The 18,378-nt window shown below is 39.2% G+C and overlaps 1 protein-coding gene across 4 annotated transcripts in view; it reads right to left on the bottom strand.

Moving 5' to 3' along the window:
• SDK1 (sidekick cell adhesion molecule 1) overlaps positions 1-10,042 on the bottom strand; it is a 405,671-nt gene extending 395,629 nt beyond the window's left edge. For 2 of the 4 annotated variants that reach the window (XM_074596462.1, XM_074596465.1), the window contains exons 1-2: positions 9,727-9,833; positions 7,910-9,307 (exon numbers count right to left, since the gene is read on the bottom strand). In XM_074596462.1, the coding sequence (XP_074452563.1) occupies positions 7,910-8,381 (472 nt within the window). In that variant the 5' untranslated portion in view covers positions 8,382-9,307; positions 9,727-9,833. The other 2 variants (XM_074596464.1, XM_074596463.1) reach the window with 2 other exon arrangements.
• Between the last annotated feature and the right edge of the window lie 8,336 nt (positions 10,043-18,378).

Below are 18,378 nucleotides of genomic sequence, written 5' to 3'. Positions count from 1 at the left end.
CCTCTACATGCACAGATTCAAGAGGACTTAAATTTCATTAATCAGTACACACATTTAGAAATACTGACAGAATTCCCCTTACCTCCTCCGACCCACTTCAATACTACAGCAGTGTGCCACTTGCCATGTGTTCCATGGCACCATACATTTCTTTTCCAATCACCTCATACCATTTAGTTATTTCAGAATTATTTAGTCATGAATGTCCTTTGCCCTTCTTGACAGATAAGAAATAAGAAACAAGTGACATTCCCCAATGTGCAAGGAAGATAGCAACGCCTGTGTTGTACTGAGTCTGTATTTAACACAAATGTTAGGGGAGCAAACAGTACCAGTATAACAGAATGCATTTTTTTTCCTAAATGTCTGAACAATTTAAATATTTGCATTATAGTTCCATTATTTTCTTAGTGTCTTCCTTTAAAAGGTGGCATTGCTACTGAGTAGATTTCCTATGAACTCAATGCCAAAAACATCCATCAAAGCCACAACATTCTCTGCTAATAAATATACAAAGTTAGACAAATATGAATCTGAGGATAAAAGTGGCGTCTACGAGATCTTCTGATTCTTTGTGTAATAATGAGTTACAAACTTCAGTTTCAGCCTGGAATCAATATGGGTCTGTTTTGGCAACAGGTACTGGAGCTATGTATCGTTATTCTCTACCTTCTGGTCCAAGAGGGCTATACCCAACAAATTATTTTTTAGATAACTTGTTAGACCTAGGAGTTTATTAGAAAAATATATGGCTTATGGCTTGAAAGACCATAAAGTGGCTTAAAGAGACCTAAGGGACAATAATTTATCTACCAGAATCAACTTTCTCTTCAGGCTGCCACAGTAGAGCATAGAAATGTGAAAAACAGGATTAAAGATTCAAGTTATCTGCTTAAAAACCGCAAATGCTTTATCGTTTATCAAAAATGACACTTCAAAAGTTATCTGGATGGTGTGACATAAGATTGTACAATGCACTTCCACATTTTGCATGAAGTAGTGTTAAAGAATTCCTTTTATCAGTGTTGTTGGAACTCATACCACTGTTTTTACCTGCTGAATCTGCATACTAGATACAAATGTTAAAAAGTAATAACTGTGGCATTTTCAACTTAAGTTACAAAATTTATTTTTTTAGGAAACAAATAGTATTCCCATTATTGGTCTCGAGAATTTAGATATAAGAGGATTAAGGGGAATATTCATTTTACCTAACTTTAGCATTTACTTCACGTGCTTAGGTTAGGAAGACGTTCTTTAGGAAGACTCCATCTAAAGGAGGGAGAAACTCACTGAAAGGGTCTTTCAGAGAAGAGATCCAAAGTTAAGTCTTCTAAACCACCCCTTTGAAGGCACTAACCTTTCTATGTTCTACCCAGGAACAGTGGCCTCTACATGTTTGTAAGTTAGGCAGTGTACATTCCCTAGAGAGCCTGAAAACTCTCCTAACAATTTAACCTGATCTTAGTGATGGTTGACAGGGTCATGTCGCCCAGCCATGCAATCTCGTCACCTCTTTTGCATTGTCCCTGATGCTCGTGTGACCGCACTTTGAGCTAGTTCAGGGAGCTAAACAGCTGAAAATTAACTTTAGAAACACTTCCCTTAAAACGCCTAGATCTACATTTTTAATATTAGTGAGAGTGCCATTTGTATTACACCTCGGGGCATCTCACAAATAAAACGTATGATTAGTATTTATTCTAGCAATATATTTATTCTTTTTCTTGACAAGGGCAGAACAAAAAAAAACCTCTTAGTAAACCAAAAATACTTATGCTCAAGATACAGTATACAAATACTGTGTATGTCTAGAAACCACAAATTTGTAGAATGAATAAATCTTACAAACCCAGTCATATACGTTTAAAAGCAATTAAGTTAGTATGCACATTAAAATAAAAGGTTCTTCTCAGCCACGTAACCCCTTGAACTCAGACCTGCAAGTGCTACATGAACTAATTCCTATAGAACCTACTGGAAGTTTCCAGGGCTGTGACGTTTCAAAGATGATGTCCATAAAGGAATCAGAAAGTTTTACTTACATGGAAAAAAAAATTCATTGCATCTATTTAGCACCAATAAACTGAGAAAACAATACACTTCCCATAAGAAAGTATGCCAACTACTACACATCTCCAATTTAATAAATTTAACTAGGCTACATGTGAGGCCACTTATCAGAAGAATCCTAGGGAATGAAAGTTATGAAACTGTCTGAAATGGTATGTAACAAGTCCAACAACATCACAAGCAGACGTAATTCCAGAAACCCCAAGTTCTTTGCAAACAGACATTTCATGGAGTTATATTTTTGTTCTGCATGAGCTATATGGGTGGTGAAGGGTCGTCTTTGAGGCACATGGAGCAAAGAGTCTTTATTCACTAGAAAATACTCACTCAATAGTCAGAAACAGAAACCAAGTCTCACCAATCACCTGCTTTCCAGCTGCAATAACTGTAAGTAAGTACTTTAATCCAATGCCACTATAGCTGCTAACAGTTCTTTCTTTAGTCCACACAGTCTTCTTGTGCTGAATTTAAAAAATTTGAAGTAAATGAAAGATGGAGCCAAGCACTGACAAGAAAACAAAATACTGAGAAACTGCTCAGTGAGCAGTATTCAGTCTTGGTTCTGACTAGGGGAAACAGTAAAATAATATGTATCCATTTAAACTTAATCATAATGCACATGCATAAAGAATTCAGATTAAAGATGCACAAACTACCTTAGTTCTGGCATTTTCTAATCTCTGCACAAATACTATAAAAGTTATTCTAGTTCATATGTTATAACTTCAAGAAAACACAATTTTGAAAGGACCAACAAATCATCAATTTGTTTGTTAAAACCTATTTAAATAGATATTATATATGTATATATGCAGAAGGAGGAAGAAATGTCTATTTCTGCAATGAACTCAGCATGAACAAGATTTTGCTCCATGAGGAATCTAATTGCCCACAGATTCATTACTGCAAAAATATCCAAGTGCACCAAATAATTAATCCATTCAGAATGGGATGTTCAGGTAAAGCTGTACACAGAGTTGCTAAATGCATGAAAATCTTTTATTTGAATCAAGAGCGTGTTCAAGACTTGTACATATATGCTGGCAAGAACAATAAAATAACAACAAAAAAAACCCTCTGAGGCATACAAAAGCCCAAGCCCTTCACTTAACACTCTCCTAATAATTCACGTTAAGATTGTTTATTAAAATTTCTATGGTTAGTTTAATCAGTCAATCTTTAAAATATTAGCCAATATTTGTCTTGGTCATTCAAAATATATGACTATGCACAGAGATGACAGAACCTTTCAGAACAACCTTTCAAGGATTATAAGCCACAGACATAGATTCTCTTCCGTTCTTCTTAAGTGATGTGAAAGTCACACAGCGTAACTCTGAGCCTGAACTGCCACAACCTTTCTCTCCATACCTAGGTAATTCCTGGTCTAAGCATCTTCTGGTAATGCATGAAGACAAAGTTGATAAACACCTATTGCATATGGTCTTCCTTCACCTCTAATAGTGCTATTACACTGCACTCTCAAGAAACAATCTGAAACACTGTACTTAAAATGTTAATGGGCATGTATACATATCTCTTTGAACTTGCCTTGAGAAGTCTTGAGAATAAGTCATTTTTCAGCTAAACCTAAGCATATAAGCCAAACACAGATTTACCACAGTAGAGAGAGTTAGAAGTCGCGTGATATGGCCACAGACAAAGCCCACTCTCTCCACCCTATTTCTGTTCAGACTAGGCTTGTCTCTACTCCTCCAAATAATTTTTTAATTATTATAATTATATACACAAAGAATTCACCTGTTTAAAAACTAGCACATACATAAAACACAAGAGGTAAATCCAATACAAATTAATGAGTTTCCAATAAACAGTAACAGAATCTTTTGTAATTAGAAATGCATCATTCTACATTTAATTGAGAATGCTTTTTGCACTCCAGTAAGTATTGCCCTCACATTTAACCTTCTCTCTGTCCTTCCAACAACTAAATACTCTATGCAAGTTGCTTATCATCTCTGCATCTAATGCAGTTTGAAAATTGCTTGAAAACACTTACTACACTTAGCATGTTTATAAGTTACACTAGATCAAATATTTGAATGGAAAAAGTTGGGCCCCAGAAATATTTTCTTCTATCTTCCATGTCAGGGCTTCTGTCAAAGCATAACAGATATGAATATCACCTTAAATGCACATTCCGGTACATGTAGAATTCCGAATTACAGATTTGATCAAGTAGCATAAAAAGATTACACTTCCATTGATATAAAGCTAAGAAAAATCAGACAAGCTTCTCTTTCTTAATATTTAAAGATACCCATCTCCTGTTGTAGAAGCTTAAAGCTTTGCACTGCTTTTATCTATTTTAAAATCATTCTGAACAACAGCCATCAATCTGAAGAAGTATATTTTCTAAGTATTCTTTCACTCTTCAACAAAAGACAGACATTGGGAAGGTACTTAAATCCATTAAGACGCACCTACAGTAGCCTCTAGCAACTTCCAACCTATTTAAATAAACAGGATTTTTCTATTTCCATACAAATATTCTAGTATTTTAGTAAACATTTTGTACCTCAGTAGGCATCAGTGTTTGTTAATCTCATACATAACTAATAAATTCCAATCCTGCAACGAGCTCTGTTTTCAACAGGACTATGCCCAGGCATGCTAGACCACTGAGCTGGAGGTCACTGCAGGATAATGTTCCCCTAAGTACAATAGTTAGTTACTGTGTCGAAATGATTCACTTCTACCATCACCTTGCAAATTCTAATTTGATAATTACAGTGATTATCAATTAGCATCTCATCACTATTTGAAGACACACAATGACTTGAGGCTAACTAGCACCTAATACTCAAATTTAACAAAAATGCCATGAAAAGAGGCATCATAGCAGAGGCCAGAGGCATAAAGAACTGAGTAAACAGAAATGTCCAACAGTTTTCAGCCTCTTACAGGTTAATTTTTCTGACAAGCTTCCCATTCACAGATGGGCCAATGTAGCAAGCCGGGTGAGAGACAAACATAGTCTGAACCAAGTCCCTCCAGATCTGCAGTCATGAGAGAAGCGGTGGTAGCGCTCCAGGCTATGTTCATGGGACAGGCCACAACCTCTGTCATCTGTATGTTTCTTCCACCCAGAAAATCACTCCCATCACGAGAAGGTCTGCACTAACAAGACTAAGGTTTGAAGAGAATGCTTTACTATTCAGTGCAATAAACCGCTGTATGTTTCATAATAATTAAATTCACTTAGAAAAGGAAAAAAAAAATCAAATAAATCGTTATATCTAATTATGTAACACAACTACGAGAAGACAGAAAAGCTGAAGAGCTAAGTACAAAATGAATTTACAAGTGGTTTTATCTACAGTTCGCTTCTAGATCTGCTTTTACATGGATGATCGTTCAAGTCTAGAGAATACTCAACCAACCTGTTGCCGTTGAAAACCTTTTCTTCCATTCACCTTACATCATAAAATAAATAATCTCAACGACTTTATCTAATCTGTTTCCTATGAAATAAGAGCGTGCATTTCAGTATGCCCAAAATAATTCTTATTTCTTTAATGCTTAAATAGCTGTTATAGAAGCATTAGCTGGTTATAGCATAGGTATTATGATTCATTCAAAATATCCATGACCCATATATTTAGAATGTTCATTTTTTTATCACATAAAAAGATTGGAGTCATGTAATTCTCTCATGCATACGACCACATCATTCTATTAAAAACTTTCTGTGGCTGTAGCAGAATTTCCATTTTCATGAACGACTTTTATAAAAATTGTCATCTCTTTCTAAAGTAAATTTTTGCATAAAAATGATTAATGTATTAGAATCCATTAGAATTCAAAGTGCAAAAAGAACTGTAAGTTTTAAATGAATACAAATTTTGGGAAAACCTAATAGAAGCATTCTGCATTAAGACCTCCATGCTGGTTTACGTGTCAAAGAATTTTTACAGGACTAACTGTGGTTTGTGTTTTCTGTATTATAGGAAAATAGAAACGTATTTTGTTTCCGCTGTATATAATTGTTTTATCTTTCATTGCTTAATGTCTTCTAAACCCCATACCTTTATCTGCACCAATATTTCTCAGAAACAGCGTATCTTATTCTCTTTGCTTCCCCTCCCCCTCTTAAATATCGATGGGTAAAACTAACTTGGTGTTAGGACATTTCATTAGGAGAGTTTGTAAACACTACATAACTCCATGAGAAATATATAAACTAAAACTGATACCACTGTGAACGCTTAGTAATCTCAAACATGCTATGGAGAATTTTTTCTGTACTATGTGCTAAATAAAAGTTTCAATTCACTTTTTAATCCAGCAAGATGGCTAGTTTACTATTAAACCAGAGAAAACTGTTTTACATGGCATCTAAATTGATTCCTGAAACACTGGCACTTAAAACTGCCTTACATGAAAAATTTTTGCATTTTTAATGTAAACAGCAAGAATCATCAGCATTTGTCTTCCAAAATGAAGCATCATGTTGGAATCTATCAACACCAACTACCAAAAGAAAGAGAAAAGTGATGTGAATTTTAATTTGCAGAGAGAATTATTTCAGGTATGTCTTGTTTCAGAATAACAATACCCTGTTAGGGCTTGCAGGCCTCAGCATAAGTAGTTTTGGAATAGCAGCGACAGCATAAACAAAGCACTGGAAAAGGTTTATGAGGGTGGAGCCCATTATTAAACACTGGATTAAAACTCTTCTGTATCCTGCGGCTCCAAACTTTCCGAGGATGCAGTAGTAAATCCTGAGCAGACAAACTACAGCAGACTTGGCTTATAACCCCTCTTCCTCAACACACAAGCCCATCCAGTTATTAAAACTGAATGCACCGTTGTTCCTTATGAAATACTTGAAAACAAAGAACTAAAACACAAAGACCATTCCCCTTCATAGAGTATTAACTTCCGTTTTTAATAAGTAACTCATCGTCCCACACGATACAGTTCTGCATTGTCCAACACATACCACTTCAGTCAGACAATGCACACAGCAATAAAACTCAACCCAGCAAAGAAAAGTGAAAGCTGCATTTGTTCAGCATGTTATTTGGCGCAGCCAACTGTAATGCTTCTGCCTGCCATTTATTGTTTACTCTGTCAAAGGATTATTAAGAATTAGACTACATTTGGCAATTTTTTGAGAAGGGAATTTACATGCAAAGTGACTGACACTTGATATTTAGAGTCTATTGGTCGACTCTGACCCTTCGTTTACAAGTGACTCATTTGACTGCAAGGATCTCTGATGTGGAAATGCTCAGATAGGAATCAATTGCAGTTTTTGTCTCTGGTAAATGTTACTTGGCAATCCAAAAGAAACGAACAATGCTCGAACCGAGGTTCACATAGAATAGTACTCATACGTTTAAAGAATTCCTCCTACATGCCTGATTTACTTCTAGTCGCTGGATTTATGACTCCCCTTCTCCTAATAACTTATCTCAGTGCACAGTGTTTTTAAGCGCGCACACACACAACCAGCAGTTAACTCTTTCGCTGCCTAAAGGAACATAAATGTACGGACGTATTTAAGTAAATAAAAAAGCAGGTTTGGTCCCGGTAGGGTTTTTGATTCCCAGTGGGAGGTGGGGATAGGGGGAGGATAGGACGAGAAAGGGAAAAAAACATGTAGGTACAGTTTGCAAATCCCTGTTCCATAAAGAAACGATTGTGTGTAAGAAACGACCATTCCTACATGAAATCAGCTCAATGCGAATTCCGCAGTTTACCTCTGATAAGGATAAAGTAAAAGGGTTTCTCTGCACCCGAGCGAGATTCCCTTCCTCTTAGAAGGCAGATGCAGCATTTCTATAAACAAAAATGTCTCTAGCCCTACCTTGTGCCAGTACTTGCAACATGTGGAGCTGAAGCAACAGAAACGCCCACCATCCCCGACAGAAGATGAAACAGAAGTTCAACTTTATCATCATTCCGCCTCGCCTGCTATTCCTTCGGGCAATAATTTCGCGATCCACCTTTCTTCCAACGGTTATTGCCTCACTGATCCCCATCCGATCCGACTGCCTGCCACTCCTGACAGCGCTTTGGTCATTGCTCATTCCGCACCCCGAGGCCGGGCTCTCTTCGGTGGGCTGGGAACATCGCCCGCTGCCTTTGCCCCGGAGTTTGGGGGGACCTGAAGCCCCCACTTCCCAGAAACGGCGGACTCTTTGATTTGTGCTCACTTTGCATGCAACCCGAAAGGAGCACTCCGTGTGCCTCCCGGTATGATAATCGCCACTTAAGTCAATGTTTCTTGTGGAGGTATTGATTGCACCAAAACAACCAGTCAGAAATGTGAAACACATGTTTCTCTGCACTGTCACATCCAATGCCTTCAACAGAGAGGGGGTAAGTTTATCGGCGTCAGTATTTCAGTAAATCCGGATCCTTCAGCACATTGCTAACAGAAACAGAGAAAGACTGATCCATCTTAGCCACCAGCAGACAATCCAAAGAGTACCTTTCATACCGCAACGATGATGGAAACTGTTACCCCTGTGATTTTTATGAAGCGTAGTGAGTTTTCCAGCATGCGTCCCATTCTCCTGTAAAAACCTTGCGATGGAAGTGTTAAATTCTCGGCGGGGGGGCGGGGGGGGGGAGGGGGAAGCGTCCAGGGAAAAAAAAAAAACAAACCTAATTGAAAGTATCTCGCTATTCCTTGCGCTAAGGATTTATTTCAGACAATTTCAAGATTAGCCATGCAGACAGGGTAGTCTCCAGATATCCCCGCAAAGCTCTGCATAGTTTATATTAATCCGATTTTCCTTTGGATACAAATCTCTACCGTCAATAGAAGGGTTTGAAGGGTCCTCGAGCAGGTAAATTGAGCAGCTCTGGCTGTGATTCCAGCTTGCTGTGCAGTCAGTCAGCCACAGGCCAGCGGCGATGTCACTTGAACTCTCACGTTCAGCCGGAGGTAGGGAAAAGCTCAGTTGATCGTATCTCCCTCCTCCTCGAAGATTGGTGCTGATTTCTTTCTCGCAGGGAGACCACGACAAAAAATCACCTCTAACATGTAAAGCGCTTTTCTTCTGGCCGGCTGCGGACGCAGCGAGGAAACAAACGCTCAGCTGGATAGTGTCCGGAGCGGGGGGGGAGGGAAAATCTCCCGAAACAAACAGCAACAAGGTGAAATCCTTCCCGCTTTGCTCGGATGGACTCCTGCTTTCCTTGTTTATGCAGCCCAGGGATCGTGGTTCTTCCTCTGAGCGTCTCTCCCTCACAGAAGCTGTAAACACAAGAGGGAAAGAGCTATCACAACAGCAGCAGCGGCGGCAATAAAACCCCACCGAAAAAAAAAAGAAAAGGAGAAAAAAAAAAGAAAGCAAGCGGTGAAGGTTTTACATTTGAACAATGCGTCGGGTATTGTTTCAGTCCCGCCTTCCGTAAAGGGAAAAGTTTCGTGGGAGATTCCCTCCCCCCTCCGTATTAAAAAGAAAGAATACGAGTAGTTATAAAAGAAGTGCACCCAGGATCAACGCAAGTTAAAAACAAAGCACCTACGCGCGAAGTTGATCGAATAAAAACCTCGTCGGTTTCCCCCCTCCGCTCCCCGCACGCCAGCCTCAACTTTTCTCGCCTCCTTCAGCACAAGGGCGGGTTTAACACCCCCCCGGGCGCCCACCTCGCGTCCGCCGTCCCTCTCACCTCCCTCACGGCCGGCAGCCGCGCTCCTCGCCGCCCGGCTCCCCCCACGTCTCTCCCTCACACACACACACCCACTCCCCGCCGCCCCGCCTCACCCCACCTTCCCCTGACCTACACCTCCGCGGGGCTGTGTCTGGGGGGCCGAGGGGGGGAACACCCTCCGCCGAGCCGAGGAGGGGGCTGCCGGGCGGAGGGTTTGTCTGTGGGACTGACAGGAGAGGGCGGGCAGGGCGGGGGGTTCAGTACAGGTTTCGTTACCGGCTCTCCACCGACAGACGGAGGAGGAGCGCCCGTCCTCAAACCACCCCCCCCCCCCCCCCCCGCCGCCTTTGACCGCGAGCCCGCGCTAACGGCCGCGCGCGTGCGCGCACGCACCGCCGCGCGCCCGCGCTAACGGCCGCGCGCGTGCGCGCCCGGCGGCCCGCTCCGCCGCGTCCCCGCGCTCGCGGCGCCCCCTAGGCCTGGGAAGCGCCTCACGGCGGCTGACGGCGGCGGCGGGCAGGGGGCAGGCCAGGAGCGGCCGCCTCGGCACAAGCGCTGCCGGCGGCTACCCTTTCCATCAGCCGGCGAGGGAGGGAGGCGGCAGGTATGCGGCGAGGCCCGGAGGTGCGAATTCAACCCGCCCTCCCGCTCCTTGCGGTAGATTCAGCCCCGCCAGGTTTGGCAGCATGGCAAAGTTTCTGAGCTCGGTGTGGTTTTGTTCGATGAGTTGAGCGAATGTTTGAGTTGAAGGTTGGCAGCCGGCTTCTGCTTTTTTTTTTTTTTATTTTATTTTCTCTCCTTTTCGACAAGCTGTCTCTTATAATGGAGCCCTGCAGGCAAACACAGTAAATTATCGCATCAAACGCAAGGTCATTTTTTCATGTTATTAACGGCTGACATTATGGGTTTCTGACTGAGGTATATTATTCAAGAAATCACCTTTTTCTCACGCCTCTGTTAGTTCATAGCATAAAAAAGGTAAAGTGTCTTCACTGTTTCCGCACCGCCCCAGCCCAGGCGAACAACATTTACCAGCCCCGCGCCCCTGAGTCGCACCTTCTCCAACCCAAACCACCAGACCCACACAAACTGCCAGTCCCTTTTTCCTCTTGACCCTCACTTTGCATCTCACAGGTAAATCCCATCTGCCAGATTCTCACCTACCCTGGTGCCTGCTTTTTCTAACAGGTTAAGGTTTATGACATCCATTTTCTGCCTTTCCTGCTTCCCTGTGTGTGAAAGCCCACTGTTCCTATGCTCAAGAAATTACTGAACTTAAATTCTTCTCCTGTTCCGTCACCTTTTCCTGGTAACTCAAAGATACAAGCTGTACTTCAGCAGCTCTCTCTTCCTTGTGGTCATCAGAGGGTAAATAGCGATTCTGTTGTATCTCTCACATCACACTTTCCTTTTTTTGTGTGCAGACCACATGAATGATTATCTACAGATATCAGGACCCAGTGCTTATGATTTTCCCTTTAATATGTCCGCTTTGAGAACAATGCAAAGTGAACCTAGATTGTTTTCAGCTGTGCTGGGAACTGACCTCAAGGAAGTAACAATCTGTTTGTAACTCCCATTGTGCCATTACTAGCAGCTAATTTACTGCAGCATGAAGAAACTTTTTATTTAAGCAGTAATTTTGGGTGGGACTGATTTAGCTTCACTGGAAATGGAAAGTATTTAATTGTGTGTTGGGTGGTTGGTTTGGTTTTGTTTTTTTAATTACTGTAAACAAAGGATCATAGGGCTGCTGATGGAAACTTTAGTGTAAGATTTCAAATTCAGTTTGATCTCTAAGAAAGTGCTCAGTGCTTCCTATCAGTTCTAAGGGAAGCAATTTGCAGTGGTTATGCTATTAATGTCTAAAGTCTGCTGAGAGAGTCATCATCAAACTGCTAAGTTTTAAAACCAAGATGCTACAGAAAAGAAATACAGATATTTGTTACCTTGTTTTACTTTAGTGAAAGTTTGTTTCCTCTTGGAATTAATACCTTTTCCTTGTAGCACTTTAAGTCTGTTCAACCTGCAAACATAAGAATAGGAAGCTAACATGTTTTCATCATTCAGGCTTTGCTTTTTAAAAATTATTTAAATATGGTACTATCTTTTATGGTTGCCAACTCCACATCTTGGCTGAAATGTTTTAATTTTTTTTTTTTAAACAATAACCATATCCCTTTGACATGCCCCAGAGGACAACATCTGTAGTGGTGTTTTTTTTCCCCTGATTTGCCTTGGTTGTAATAACTGTACTTAATAGTGGTCAAACCAGAAAAAAAATTATCTGAAGTCTTGTTATCTAGACTGGTAAAAGCATTTCATCATTTTACTACCTCTGTTCTGTACCTGCTTCTTCACTCTCCTGCATGCATTCAAAAAGTGAGGAACTAAACTGTTAAACACAAAGCAAGAAGACTAGTAGGAGACCATCTCTCCCACCTGAAAAAGTAAATCCAACAAATCTGATGCTCATAAAGACAGAAAAAGGGAGGGGATGAGTTTTCAGGAATTTTAAAAGAAAAGCAGTAATGTAGTTAGTTTCATTTAAAGGTGGAAAAAACAAGGTTGAGGTTTTTTCCAATGACTGTTGTGTTCCGCAGTGAGGTGTAAGTGTGGTAAGTATTCTACGGGCTGCAAACTTTTGTATAATTAGTACAGTATGGTGGGACATTTTATTTACATAAGTGGTGAGACAAAAGAGAAAGGAATAGTAGAGTCTGCTACTCAAGACAGGCCATATAGTGAAAGATAGCTTTCTAGCCAAGAAAATGGAATAGTGGATTTACTTCCAGAGGAAAATCTTGCCAATGTTGTAAAACCTTAATTCTTAGTTTCCTTTTACAAGACTTTATATCTTCTAGAGTATAGCTTATTGACTATTTCTAGCATTTTGCATTTAGCTAAATTCCTTTAGAGAGAGCTTTCTCATGTACAAGTAATTTTATATTATTTTTTGAGAGATACTGCAGGTTGTTTTGTTCTAGTGTGTCTCTTGATGTAGCCTCTGGTTCTTGTAGTCACCGATGGTTAGTACTCAGCTGGGGGGTAGATTATACCAAACATGAAGTTCTTTCAACCAGATATGCCGTGGTTTGGGCTGGGCCAGCCAATGACAAGGCAACAGATGCTCTCCCCCACCTCTCACTCCAAGGAGAGGAACAAAAGAATTAGAGGGATTTATGAGTTTAGAAAAAGCAAAACTAATGAAATATTAATAATAAAATGGAAATAATGAAATAGATACAATATATACAAAAAACCATATCAAGTTCCCAGGAAGATGTTACCAGCAGGCACTGGGGAAGTTCCAGACTAGACTCAGCAATGGATGGGAACTGGATTCCAGATAACAGACAGAGTCCTCCTTGGCTGTTAGTCATTGAAGAAAGAGGGCCATTGAAGAAGAGTGGACCCTTTGGTCCCTCAGCTTTTATACTGAGCATGGCAGCTGAGAAGGAACACACGATTGGTCAGTTTGGGTTAGCTGACCCTGGCTGCCACAGCCACAAGTATAAGCAAGAGCCTCTCCCTGAAAAGGAAGTTGGCTCTCCTCCACACTGAACCAGGCCAAGGTGATTGCTGTGGTTTGCTCACCTATTTTAGTCCTGTATAAGTCAAGTAATTATCTTGCATTGATTCTTCTACCAAAAAAAAATTTAAAAATCACCGATTAATTTTGTATTCTGTGATATTTGCTACCAGTGCACTTCCTTGGAAGATGACTTACTCTACCTGAAAAATTTAACTGGTAAAGAAAAAACCCTTACCAAAATCTTTGAAAATTAAATAGAGAGAGATGAACACTTTAATAGGGAAATCACGACATACTCCTGTAACCTAAAAGTTAATATTCTGGTAAGATCTTAATCATAAGTAGCATAGAACAATTAATGTTTTTAATTTATAGGTAGAAGTGTTTTCTATAGAAGGTAAAGATTGCGTGGATACCCTGAAAACACTGTTTGGTGGTTTGTTCTTACGCTTCTATTTTCCTTCACTCAAAAACTTAAAGTGCAAAACTCAGGGCAAGTGATTGCTTTGACTACCACATGGTTGTCCCAGAAGATTGTTATGTTGCCTTTCCTTTTTTCCCAAGAGGGCTAGAGCATTAGAAAACAATGAGTATGTGGTAGCTTGCGTTGAAATGGAATTGTTTTTCAGCATACAAAATCAACCTGAGTGCGGTAAACTATTGGGAGGGGGCTAAAATGTTCCTTAACAAGGGTATATTCCCAAGGGTCACTAGCCAGCTGCTTTGCTTTTATGGTGTAAATATGCTTCTGCATCAATAATAAACATTGGAAGAGAAGCAAAAAAAATATCATATTACATAGCTGGAAGTCTCAGGGGAGACATTAAACAATGACTTCACCACACTTCTGGAACTATCTTCTGCAGTGAACACTGTTGCAAGAACAAGAATAACTCCCATTAAATTTTACTGGGCTTAAATAACTTAATAGGGTGTCAGTTATAAAGCCCCAAAACAAACAGAATGACAGATTTTTGTTTTCTCCATGTGGTTTGAATTTACATAAAAGAAATTAGAATTAGATTTATATACCTCTTAGGTCTGATTTTAAATTCAGAAATGGTAGCAAATTCAGAGTTAAATTCCTTCACTTGCTGCTTAATATGATTGTGCTTAGGAGTCTGGGAACAGACAAGGTACACTTCTAAGGCACAGTGGTAAAAGTTGAGGGCAGAGTGAATAGATTGAAATGTATGGTGCATGGCTTTTATGAGCTAAGAGCTATCCTGATAGAGCTGAAGCACGGCTGTGTTTATATTCAAAAACAGTTAGGCTGATATGGATGCTGTCCGTACAGTCAGGAGAAGGGGCTAGTGTAGTTTCTGAATTATCCCATCTTCTGTATTATCCCAATGTAACAACAGCCTTTCCTATTTAGCTATCAGAAGAAATTCACAATGACCTAGCCACGTTGCCCTGCTGTGTTTTATGGAGTAGAGAGTTAGCGAAGTAACATAAAGGATCAAGACAACAGGTTCTGCGTTTTTGAAATGTCAACGTTTGAAAACATTCTTAGAGCCTCCCAGAGGAAGACTACAGGGGCTGTAATGATTCTACTCTAGACAAGTTTGGCTAGAATGTAGAGAGAGATCTTATTTTAAGAAGTCTGTATCTTCAAACACCAGCTGGTCTGGGTATCCAGCCATGGGTTGCAGGGATTGCCCTTTCATGATTCAGATGATGCCCCAGGCATAAGTGACCTGAGCACTTTGAGGAGTGTCTGAAATTGCCCATAAATACTAGGGAGGACTTTGGATAAAGACTAACTCACTCGGTTGTACCTAACCTTTATACTTATGAGTGCCATCTTGGTAACTTTCTCAACCTTCTAGTTAATCAGGAAAAAAAAAAATAAAGCAGAACCGGAAACTGTAAGTACAAAAGAAATCTATGAAATTGCAAATGAATATCACTTCTGAAATGCATTAATGCATCAACTTAGACTTCATCACACTAGGTAGAAGACTGTCAGAGAACACCACCAGATTATAGGGAGTGTGGTGTTAGCTGCTTCCCCTGTCCCCCCCCCTTTTTTTTTTGTTTCCAGAACTGAATTAAAACCCATCTGCAACACTAAAAGGTAGTGCTTCTGCAGGACGTGTTTCAGGTAGAACATAAAATGTTAAGCACTTGGAAATGAGATTAGATTTCATGGTGTTTTCCATTTTTCAAAGCGGTAACTTTGATACTTAAAAAAAGCCAAAACAAAAGACTGAAGTCATTGTATACCATGCAAGATCCAGTGTGATTTCTGTTGGTTACAGTTTTCTTAATTTCCTGATCTTCTTGTACTAAGATACTCTAATATGACCGTGGTTTCGCCCAGAGAGGATGCTAGTTCAACGGTTAGTGAACTGATTATTGTCTCCTGTATGCTTACTCACAGAAATATTATGAAGACTTAAACTACATTCTTGCAGTCCCTGAACAGTGTTATAGAAGATTGTGTTTTTATCAAGTGCATGGGTTATTTTCAGATGCAGTATAAACACCTTGTCTTAAGTAAGCAAAGACATCTGTTGAACATTTTGTGATGGGATTACATTATTACTGTGAAGAACAGTGTTAAATGTATACATGGAGATCATATTCCAAAAATAACATATTTTTGAGATACTGTAATTACTTGAGAAATGCAAAGTAATACATGTGATGAATTAGTTCATTATTACAATCCTGCCTTGTTCTGAATTGATCAACATGATTCTAGTGGAATAACCTTAAAAGAAAAATCCCATTTATTGCAATGTGATAAACAGATAACTAACAAGAAGGAGGATGAGAACAATTACCACATGGGCTTGAGCAATCATATTTACTAAAGGAGATGTAGCTGAACATCTCAGCCATATTACTGCTGTCATAGTCTACAGTTTGCCCATCATATAAAATACACAGGTCATGAAATGAGAAAGTAAGCTTTAGAGAATACAGAGAAGGTATTTACAGTGATTGCAGCGTTGGCCACTGTAGTTAAAAATTCTTTTATTTTTTTCTCCATAGGATATGAAAAGTTATTGATTAGTAGTGTTTTAAATTAAGATTCAAATCTAAAAGAATCTGCCACGATGGGGACTTCGTCAGAGAGTTTTCTGCCATAATGAGACGGTTGCTTGTCTTTTAATGACATTTTGGCTTTATTAATCCCAAGAATTTTCCAGATTTATTGATGACTGAAGTTGAGACATCAGATCCCATAACTCTGGTTTGCAAAAATAAAAAATGGACCAGACTGTGTCAGTTCAGGGAGATGAAGTAAGAGGATTAATGTGAGTGAGACAGCATGCCAGCTGGTTTTTACTAGTACTGCTATTTTGGCATAAAATTAAAGCTGTCCCAAAACATTTTTCCCCAGTTATTTGGTGCAGAGGATCTTCACCAGCAGGTTCTTATCTTTAGCAGCTAAAATAATTTATTTGTCACCACTGTTCTCCTTGGCTGCATCCTTGTGTACGTCAACTCTCCCCTTCTCTTGACTGACTGTCTGTAATTCAACTGGCATCTAATCAGTGCTTCACTGCTTTTCAAGACTGGTTCTTCTCAGCACTACAATTCTTCCTTTCCTTAGGAGCGCTTTTTTTTTTTTTTAAGAAGATGATCAAAAGCAATTATATTATATCTTTGAATCTGTTCAAGATAGGACAAGGGTCCAGATTAACACTGAAGAGCTTTCTTTTCCACAGGTCTCTTATCGTGATTCTACTAACAGAAATTAATTTTGTAGAAATCCAGGCTGTGGACACGGACAGTACATTTTACCAGTCTCATAGCTTTAGCTCAAGGTTATTATTGCTGTTCTGTGCTCAGAAGGGAAGAATGCATACTAATTACAGAAATTTTATCTTAATTTCCATAGCAATTAAATGTTATTTTAAAAGGCTAATCTGAAATATTTTCTAAGTTATCCACTTGGGTGACACCCTCGCACCATTTTTAGGAAAGCTGTGAAAATGTATTTAAAAGTGTACTAAGGTATTTTTACTTGATTTTGATTAAAATTCTCACTTTTCAGTAGTAAACACAATATGAAATGCATATTCCTTGAAAAAACCACCCACAACAAAGGAATTCACACCAGTGGTAAATTTAAACAGCAGCAGAATATTATGATAGTTTTGACTGCAGTAGCTGAAGTAAAGGAGAAATATTGGAGTACAATAAAATAAAACAATCTTTATAAAAGAAATTTATGTCTTAAAGTAGCAAAGCTTTGGGGTTATTTACATAGGAACCACTGATTTTTCTTAACTACTCTGTAACGCATCTATGCAGTAATTTGGAATGCTTATACTTAAAACAGATGCCAGCGTTATTCTTCAGAGAGTACTCAGAACAGAGTGAGTGCAAGACAGATGGATGCAGAAAAATCAATAGTTCAGAGAACTACATCAGATGCATGCATTTCGCATAGGTCAAGTTTGATGAAACCTAGGTTTCATGAATCAACACTTCTGATGTAAATAATTCACAGTAATGGAAAAAAACCTGCTACGCTTATATGGGATGAATGTAAATACACTTTTAAAATAACTGTTAGTGAGTTATAATACGATCTAACTCTTGTAGTCGGTTTATACATATATATGATTCTACTAATACAAGGATTCAGGACAGCAAAAGATTGGAGATTTTTCTTTTGGTAATGAGTTTAGCAAGATACAGAAAACTTCATGAAACTTAAACCAAGTGATGGTTGCAGTACAATAAATGTTACAGTTTTTTTGTCTTTTTTAATGAATATATTGTAAAAAACCCTCTGTAAATCTTCACATTAATATTTAAATCTGATCTCATTCCTGGCTTTGTATGCATATCATCATCAGGTTTTAAGTATTTCAAGATGACTATAATATGACCTTCCTTTGGGAAGTGCTCTCATAGGTACAAGAGGAAATTGTAAGTACAAACTACAAGGCAAGACGACATGCTATATAAAGCACTTGGTAATCAGGACAGGGCTCCTGTTGCCTTAACAGTGAAATAAAGTAAAGCTCAGCCCAGTCTGGATTGCTACAAAGAAATAGAACTTCTGATCTAACGTGTTAGTTGAACTGATGCAACTCTACAGAATTTGGTGTTGTTACTTCTGGTCTATACTGGTAAGGTGAAAAAACCATGGAAATTTATGTCACTTT

This window comes from Larus michahellis, chromosome 8 (assembly GCF_964199755.1).
Source record: "Larus michahellis chromosome 8, bLarMic1.1, whole genome shotgun sequence".
Lineage (NCBI taxonomy): Eukaryota > Metazoa > Chordata > Aves > Charadriiformes > Laridae > Larus > Larus michahellis.
This window is presented reverse-complemented; position numbering and strand designations above follow the sequence as displayed.